This window comes from Aplidium turbinatum, chromosome 11 (assembly GCF_918807975.1).
Source record: "Aplidium turbinatum chromosome 11, kaAplTurb1.1, whole genome shotgun sequence".
NCBI lineage: Eukaryota > Metazoa > Chordata > Ascidiacea > Aplousobranchia > Polyclinidae > Aplidium > Aplidium turbinatum.
Genome location: NC_137482.1, coordinates 6787664 through 6796439, shown reverse-complemented (window position 1 = coordinate 6796439; position 8776 = coordinate 6787664). Strand labels below are relative to the sequence as shown.

Here is an 8776-nt window from a genome sequence, read left to right as displayed (position 1 = left end):
ATGCGAAACTGCTAGCATTAAATTTGTAAAGTAGCTTTTTCAGTCTTAAAAAAAAGATTCAGACAACGCTTCTACCTGTCTGTGACTTATTCCCAGAGACAGTGAAATATAATTATTCCATTCAATGAGTGCCGCTAAACGGAGAGCTGTCCTTCAAATGGGTTGCTCAAGCGCATGCTTGAGAGTCTGAAAGCCATCGCCGCTGAGCTACAGATTAAACTGACTTCTTAGCTGCAAGTGAGCGACAAGATAAACAAGGTTTCCAATATATTTTCCGGAAGGTACACATAATATAGAAGAGCTGGATTCAATAGAGACCGCGCAGAATAGATTCAAAGAGATTAATCTGCAACGAAAACAAAAAGTTAAAACAAAATCAAAACCATGAATTTTCAACTAACGATTTACTTTAAGGCAATTAATGTGTTGCAACTGTGCTAAATCTTAAACTACTCACACTGTTTCGGTATCAAGGACTTAACAACGTTTGCGTTTTGTCGCTTCTACATTTTTCTAAACTTCTGGTAAGTTTGGCTTTTATTGGTTTTCGTTGTCATAGTCAGAAATAAAAACAAATGAACTAGATCTTTCGTCCATTTGCTAGCTTATGAGTAATTTATGCAATATAGATTGAGTTTCGCTTTCAGCAGCATGATTGTTGCTTAGCCTACTTCACATTTCACAATGTATTGTAGACTTTAAAGACCTGTTTTAGCCTGATGTTGCGAGTTTGCTGAGGTAATAACGAATTGCACTAGCTTTCGTCATTGCATATTTGTACCCTATACATAGCACACTTGTACCCTATGCCATAGCACATAGGGTTTGTTGCTCTCTATAACTTGTTATCATAGTGGTTACTGAAAGCGTTTTGCTTCTGTAAAACTGGAAACAAAACATCAAAAATATGACAAAAAACAGTATTTTGCAACTAATTAACTTGTTTTCTTTTGCAGATAGGGTAGTAAAATGTACCGTATTAAGCGCAGATAGGAATTGGCCATTCCGCACAAGTTGACACATTACAGGTCTACCTATCTCCTTCCGTTACCGAGATATCGAATACTTCCTGCAAATTTCTCTACACTTCAATTTTTCAGACTTTGAGGGGACTGCGCATTTTCTAAAAGTCGTCCAATCAAAAAAATATTTTGGATTGGCTGTATGTGACCGAAATCCGATCTGCTTAGAGCCACAGCATTTTCGATTTTAGAAATCGTAAAAAAAATGAAACACCCTATAAAGCTCTATGCATGTTGGCACAGAGGCAAACATTAAAAATAATTGTTGTTAACCAAGACAAAAGCTCGTTGCAATAGGGATAGTGTGATTCAAACACTTTGAAAGCGTTTCCAATAGAAAAATTGATTGAATTACGCATAAAATACATATAAAGAATAATAACAAAAATATTCTTGAAAACATATAGAGAACGTCTCATATCTTAGGCTTCGTATAATCCGATACATCCAATCACACTGAGCCACAGATGATAATGAATTATTTCATTTATTTCGACCACAGCGACAAAATCCCGTTTCTGGTTCATGACATAAAGAATACACAAAAAGATTATTATCCTGTTGGATCATGAAGCTGAATTGTCTCTTTTCTTCGTGGATAGTAGAATGATTAGCTTGTTCCTTGCAAAGCAGCAATGATCAACATTCACCCTGCAATGAATGCTAAAGGTTCACTATTCCTGTGTAATTTTAATAAAAATAGTGTAGCCTACCAAAAGAAGTAAGATTACGTTGCGTAATAAAAGTAACAAAACGCCCAAAGCAAGAAAAAAAGTTACATTTTCTTGGCTGATATTTTGGTTTCAATACTTTACAGCCTTATCCAGCAATGTATTCATTTAGATGATTGTGCAACTGAATGGTAAGTTATAGGCCCAACGTGCACAAAATATCCTTCCTAACTGCATGAACAAAAATCGCTTTATAATGAACAAGTGACAAAGTAGTGTAATACTGAGTCTTTTACCAAGGTAGTTTGCAACTTGGGAACGTTCAAATATTACGTAAGGCCTTCGAGGGGGAGGGGGGGGGTTTATGCAAAGCGTTACGTTAGCGTCACATCGGGGGGGAGGGGGTTCAAGCAAAACGTTACGTAACGCTTTCGAGTACGGAATGATAGTTTTTTGTGCTGAATTCGTAGTGAAAAAGCGTTACATGGGGGAGGGGGGGATTGAAAAAAGCGTTACGTTGGCGTTACATGGGGGAGGGGGGGTCAAAAATTCGTAAAAAAAGCGTTACGTAATATTTGAACGTTCCCCTTGTTGAAAACACATTTCAAAAATATTGCCTCCCAAACACTAACCTTGGCTACATGTAAGTTCGAAAAAATCTATTCTTTCGTCGGTGGATCTGTTAAACAAAACAAAGTCATCATAAGAGCTCTACTTTAGTGGACTACCAGAGTTTGTTATATGAATTTCACTAAAATGTAATTTCAGCATCAATCCATTAGCTTTTCAGATCTCCAGATATTAATGTATCAAAAGCGACACAATTCTGATTTCTGACACATGCTGCTAGCGCACAGCCTAACCCGCAAAACAGGAACATACATCTTTGTGAAGAAGTTTGACAAACCATGACGTTTAGATTCACTCTATTTTTAGCATTTGGAAAAGCTTTTCTCAATTATTTTGCTTACCAATAAATATTATCCGGTCTTTACTGGATTCAACCGGTTCTGAAAAACATAAAAACAGTGAAAACGTTCATAAACCAACGTGATATCAGTCCACTAATGTTTGCTCACAAAATATAGTCTGTAATAAGTGTAAACGATAGAATGGTTAAATTAGTGATGGTACAAAATATTAAAACTATATTTGATAGTTTTGGTGGCATGAGATTCAACAAACCAAAAAACGTGCATGTAGGTTCACTGACAGAAATTGTACACGAGGAACGACGACGGAAACTACAAAACAACCAGCTAGCCATTGCAATCTGTGACTGCCAGCAAAGTCCAATGTGGATTTACATTGTTCTTACTCTTTGGAAGAAAAGCGTGATGAAATGAATTTCATTTTTTTTAAATGTTTTGTAACTTTTGGTCTTTTTTTTGAAGATAGCAATTTAGGACCAATAACTACAAAAGTACCTATGAAAGTTGCAAGGATAAGTAACAGTCAAAAGTTCATGCACTACGCAACTATTCATTTACCAGGCACTGGAGAAGATGCTGAATCTTCCAGGATTACAAATTCCTCCTCTTTCGCATCCTGCAATAAAATAAATGATGAAGAGTTCAAACTAAAACAAGTAAAATAATCGTGACACAGATTCGCCTTTCTGTTTAAAACATTTAGACAAGAGCATAATAATAATTGCTTTGACGACTAGAAATCAAAACCGCTGGGAACTGTTTACCTCAACATCGGGTTCAGCCGCTGCCGCCACTTCGCTTTCATCATCTGGAAAAGAAATAGAACTGTGAGGTTATCCCACAGGCCATGCAACGCACCAATGACAAGCATGCGACAAACTGAGGAGAGTAACAAAGCACACACCAACAGCAAATTAACAGGATTACAAGCACGAATACCTACCTTAAATTTGTAGGCGGCTTCCAAACCAAATTTTGACTGATCGACCTGGCGGATGAATACTAACATGATACTAATCAGCCTTCTTGGCATCAATATTGTTAGTCGAATTTTGCTCATGTCAATTAGTGCTCTTGTGTGTCAATGCTGTTCTAAATCAGTTTCCCGCATGCATCTACCTCAAGCAAAATTACGAAAACACGATCGCGTAATTCCGAGCGAAGAAAAATCACCAGTACCATCGCATTGATTGACCAAAGTATGAAATATAACACTGTAGATTTAGGTCTTACATTATATACGCTCAATTTCATTCAAATACATATTATCGAATGACAAGCTTTTAGCGTCCATAACATAATTGAAGAAAAATATCCATGAGTGATGAAGAAGAAGCTGATGTCTCTTAACCTCTGCATCTAAGCTGAGTTTAATACAGGAATTGTGAAATACGTTGAGTCAGTGGATCACCAACCTAATTGTTTGGATTCTGTGGACCCCCATAATCCAAACAAGAATCTAACATACAAAAAAACAGACAGGACGGATCTAGCAATCAAGCGTTGTTGGTTAAAGCAAACACTATAAAATTAAACCAGAAATGCGTGGACAAAGCTCTGCTTCCTCCAAAACTCAACAAGTTTTTGGGCAAAAACATGACGATATTGTTTAAATGACTGCAGGGAGATAAAGTCATATCAAGGTAATTTAAGCTATAAGATGTCTAGTTCAAACGGCAGCACGGCCAGGTCGATTGGAACTGCTGTAATACTAATGTTAGCAAGCTGCATGCATCTCTGTAATATAAATCTGAAGAAATCTCATTTCAATGAAAAACTTCGCTGTGCCATTAATGAAATCTTCCCAGCAAAACTTACAAAACTCCCTGACAAAACTGCTATCATGTATGATCTACATTGATGTGTTTAACCTGAAAACCTGTTTCTTACTGTAATTAATGCCTCTAAGCTCCTTTACTTTTCCGGCGACCAAGCATGGCCTACCAGAGCTTCTTTCCGCCCGGCCAATTTCTCGCCCCCGGCAGCCAAAATAAAAAATCCGTTAAATATTCGTGTTTTCAAAAATCGCTTAATTGATATCGTGTTTTTGCGTTCACTCCGAAGGTAAGAACAAGGCCCTGACATATATTTGCAGAACTTTGTAAAATGCACTGCTTCCCAAGTAGTGTAGAGCTAGTCTCTGAGTTTTTATAGATCGACACTCAGAGTTATTGCGAAACTTTTAAATGCAATATTTCTCGTCAGCGTGTGAGAGACTTTGACTTGTTTGTGAAAAAGATTGCAAATGCAAGTGAAGAGAAAAAAGTTTCACGTGCAAACACGAGTGCAGAAAAAATTCAAATACCAACGCAGGAGGAGAAATGTTGGCTTGCGGAAGCCGGTGTAACGGTCCAGGAGTGACCGCCGTCCAAGAGTTACCAGGGTTGCCAAATATAATTAAGTTTTTTTTCTTATGAAAATAATTGAAATTTCTACTGCTCAAAAAGTAACATTGACAATTTAGGCATTAATTAATCTTAAACGAAAAGGTATGCATTAGTTTGAGAGTAACTACTCAATTAAACTTAGTTGTAAAATTCTTGTTTTTATATCGCTTTCAGAAGCGCCGGGCAGCTCTGGTTATTAGTGGTCAGACGTCATTTCTACAGTGCCACGCTGCAACGGCACAGTAACTTTTGGACCACAGTAACTCCTGGACCGTTACACCGGCGACAAAACATGGTCTATCGACGCGACTGCTTGAGAGGCCATTTAGTGACTTCTCAGCGGCCATGGCCGCCAGGAGTTTAGAAGCGAGTTTAAAAGTTAAGAAAGTGGATTTGTCGATATATTTAACAAAAAAATTCTTGAGCGGATTTTGGGCTAAGAAATTAAAGTTTTGTTGTATTTAATCGATCAAACAATGCCACACTGACCTTCTTCTTCTTCAGCCATTTTCTGAGCCTGAAAAATAAATAAAAATATATATAAAAAAACTGAACGATACAGTCCATAGATTGACAGCAATATTTGCACTTAAGACAGATTTAATTGGTTAAGAGAGCAACATGAGAATTAAGAAGATAGCAATAAATACAACATAAATAAGAAAAAAAAATTAGACTAGTATCTAGCTAGTTTTGGCTTTTTTTAAACATAAATTCTAATCTTCTTAGTTTAATGGCAAATTCATGTAAAAGTCTATTGTGCAACTCTTTGAAAAAAAAATCTGAATTGCGGATTAAACAAAGAAAATGTCTGAATCTTAATAACACGCATTCATTGAGAGCGATTGCTGGAAATCTCTCAAACGCAAAGAATTTCTCAATTAAGATGATTATATATTTTGTATTTAAAATAACATAAATCGCAACCAGGCTTCTTGTAATGCGTTGGACTGCTAAAGTAATATGTAGTTATTCCTTGTTAATTCTTTTACTGCTCGGGCTAAGCCAAAATCACCACTGATATGGACACACACCTGCTCCTTTAACATAATCCATTGATCATTGGTCAACATTCGTTGTGGCCCAGTCCCAGGCATCATTTCACCCGCTTCAGTAGATTCAATACCATCTCTCAAAAGTTTTGTGATATACATACCCTGACGATAAAACATAGGGTGGTCAACTCAAAAGTTATATACAACTTAAAAATCCTGTAGAATAACAACAAGCAATAAAGTCAAAAATTGTTTTCGGAATGTTTCACAGTTGTAAACTTCTATATTTAACACAATACTTACAAACAATGAAATTGGGACACCGGCAATGAATATCCAGGCTAAACCTTCTGCCATTGAAATGTCGGGGCTCCCAGCAGACATGAAACGGCGTCCAGCCGCTGCTTGCACTTGATTGCTAACATCTATGTTGAAAATAATAAACTAAACCTTTTTTATTAATTCAAGGTTTCGAAAATTTACAACTGAACTAATTGTGGAGGCGAGAAGCAGACATTCACTTCTTTCTAACCACAAGAGTTTCTGAATGAAACCAGAAAAGCTGTTTCAATAAAAATGCATTAACTGTTGTTAAAATTAAATGGAACTAATCAAATGTATAAGCTTTCAACTTGGTCTATATAAATGATAGTTTATGTGAGCAGAAAATACAAGCCCTTCTCATGAAAACATTTTCTTACTGGTAATACTTTTTAAGACCTGCTTGTACCAACGAATTCTAATCACATGTTGCTGCATTATGATCTACAATTTTGTGATTTTATACATACTTGGAGTTGATTTTGCATTCCTAAGTAAAGTTGAAAATCTTCGAGCAGTTGTCAAGGATCGAGAGTTAAAAAATCTTGTCAAAACCATCGTTGAAGAAGCCAATGTAAAAATATTATCAATAATCAAATCTGAATGCACAATTATAAATCAATAATTTTGCATATAATCATGTAGAAAATATCGATAAAAATGCATGGTTGGAACTCTTTGATAAGTCATGAACAACATAGATCAAACATGCTTTCTGTTATGGATTCCACAGCCAAGCACTGACACAACTGAAGCAGAACTAAGGTGCTGCTATGAAAATAAATCACAAAAAATGTACGGTAACTAATTAACAACACTACGATACAGACGTATGACACATTTGTCGGTACTGCAAATGTGTTTTAAAACTACAAATACATATGTACAGTACAATGCAGTGATTTTTTTGAAGAATAACAACATGATTAACTGCATTAAAATTTAAGGAGAAATGTCCATTAAGTTTGGCAAATGACATCAGCAGCAGATCAATGTTTCTTTTTCTTCGAAGCCATGGTTGATTTATGCAGGAAGTCCTCAGGGTAGATTACGCAACGAAACATTAAACAGTAAGAAAGAAAAATCAAAAAAACATTGAAAAACAGCACAATATAAAAAGAATCTTGTGGAATTCTATACTTTTGCTCAGCTGATGGAAACCAAGAATAAGATAAATATATAACAGTTCCTTGGAGAATAGCTCCTGCATACATGATTGATAAATCTACCATCCATTTACAGCCTCTGTTAAGTAAGCCATGAATGCACATCAACTGAATTGGGACACCATACACAGCAGTGAATATGACCCAAGCGGACCCAAACAAAGCAGGGTCTTTAATGTAAGGTTCAAATTGGTCAACATACCACTTTATGATTGAAATTTTACTGTTAAAAGCCCCAAGTCCCCGAAAAAAGCTAAAAACAGTTGCTATTATAAGTCCAACACAAAAAAGTATGTTGCAGCATTTGTTTGTAACTGAATTGTTTTCCGATGCACTTTTTATTACAGGTTTAGTCAAGAAATGATACAATGCCCAAAGTGGTAAAGCAATAAATACAACATTCCCTAAACTGGAATATTCTAACTGATCTGAGTAAAGCCCTGATAAACAACCACCCATAACAACAAATTGACCTGCCAACATATTGCTAGACCAATACAAAGAAACACTTCTGCAATCTATATGATTGTCGATTTGAAATATTATGACTACATAAAAGAAATAGTTTACAATTGCATTCCACCATTGAGTTGCAGAACCAAATGGAGTTTTAAGATAAACTTCACCAAAATCAAAGTACTGACTATTTTTTTCCAGCCCAAATAATTCCAAGTTATGGGCTTGTAGTGCAATGTCGGCCACACAAGTCCACATAAAAACACAGCAAGTGTAATACAATAAAGCTCTTTTCTCCAAAAGCTTTTCTCGTTCTTGAATGTGGTTTGGTTTTAAGAACAATGCACAAAGAAGGCCGATTAGGAGAAATGATGCAAACATGATAATTGCTAGCCATAGTGGGTCGGATGTGTATGTGCTGTTTAAAGCAAAAGACACAGTTGGAAAAGCTGTCAAACTTATGATGATGGAAACAATTACTCCACTTAAACAAGCCATTGGATAGTATCAATATTTCTAAAGAAAATAGTGAAACATTATACATATTGGACATTGGTAAAAGCAGTGGCTAAGAGTTACCAGCACACAGAGCCACAGCGTATAATCATAGCTACTGAGGCCAAGAAACATACGTATATAACCACCTGGCATAATACTGTTCTAGTAATTTAAGCAGACATAATAAGGAAGCCCAGTAGCGTAGCCAGGAATTTTGAAAGGGGGGGGGTTTTGATGACCCAGCGGCGGGGGGTCTGGGGGGCCTCCCCCAGAAAATTTTGAAAAATTACTTTGAATTTAGTGCATTCTGAGAGCATTTTCAACAAAA

At 36.3% G+C, this 8776-nt stretch overlaps 2 protein-coding genes across 2 annotated transcripts; both read right to left on the bottom strand.

Moving 5' to 3' along the window:
• Nucleotides 1-1482: 1482 nt before the first annotated feature.
• LOC145779572 (uncharacterized) lies at nucleotides 1483-6923 on the bottom strand. Its single transcript, XM_082591192.1, has 9 exons — nucleotides 6799-6923; nucleotides 6311-6432; nucleotides 6047-6169; nucleotides 5502-5529; nucleotides 3390-3433; nucleotides 3184-3241; nucleotides 2665-2703; nucleotides 2326-2372; nucleotides 1483-1673 (listed from the first exon to the last, which is right to left on the bottom strand). Exons 1-8 carry the CDS (start codon nucleotides 6884-6886, stop codon nucleotides 2353-2355), a joined length of 522 nt encoding a protein of 173 aa, XP_082447318.1. The 5' UTR covers nucleotides 6887-6923; the 3' UTR covers nucleotides 1483-1673; nucleotides 2326-2352.
• A 3-nt stretch (nucleotides 6924-6926) lies between these two features.
• Nucleotides 6927-8483, bottom strand: LOC145779571 (transmembrane 6 superfamily member 1-like). Its single transcript, XM_082591191.1, has one exon. The coding sequence runs from the start codon at nucleotides 8446-8448 to the stop codon at nucleotides 7318-7320; it is 1131 nt and encodes a 376-aa protein (XP_082447317.1). The 5' UTR covers nucleotides 8449-8483; the 3' UTR covers nucleotides 6927-7317.
• Between the last annotated feature and the right edge of the window lie 293 nt (nucleotides 8484-8776).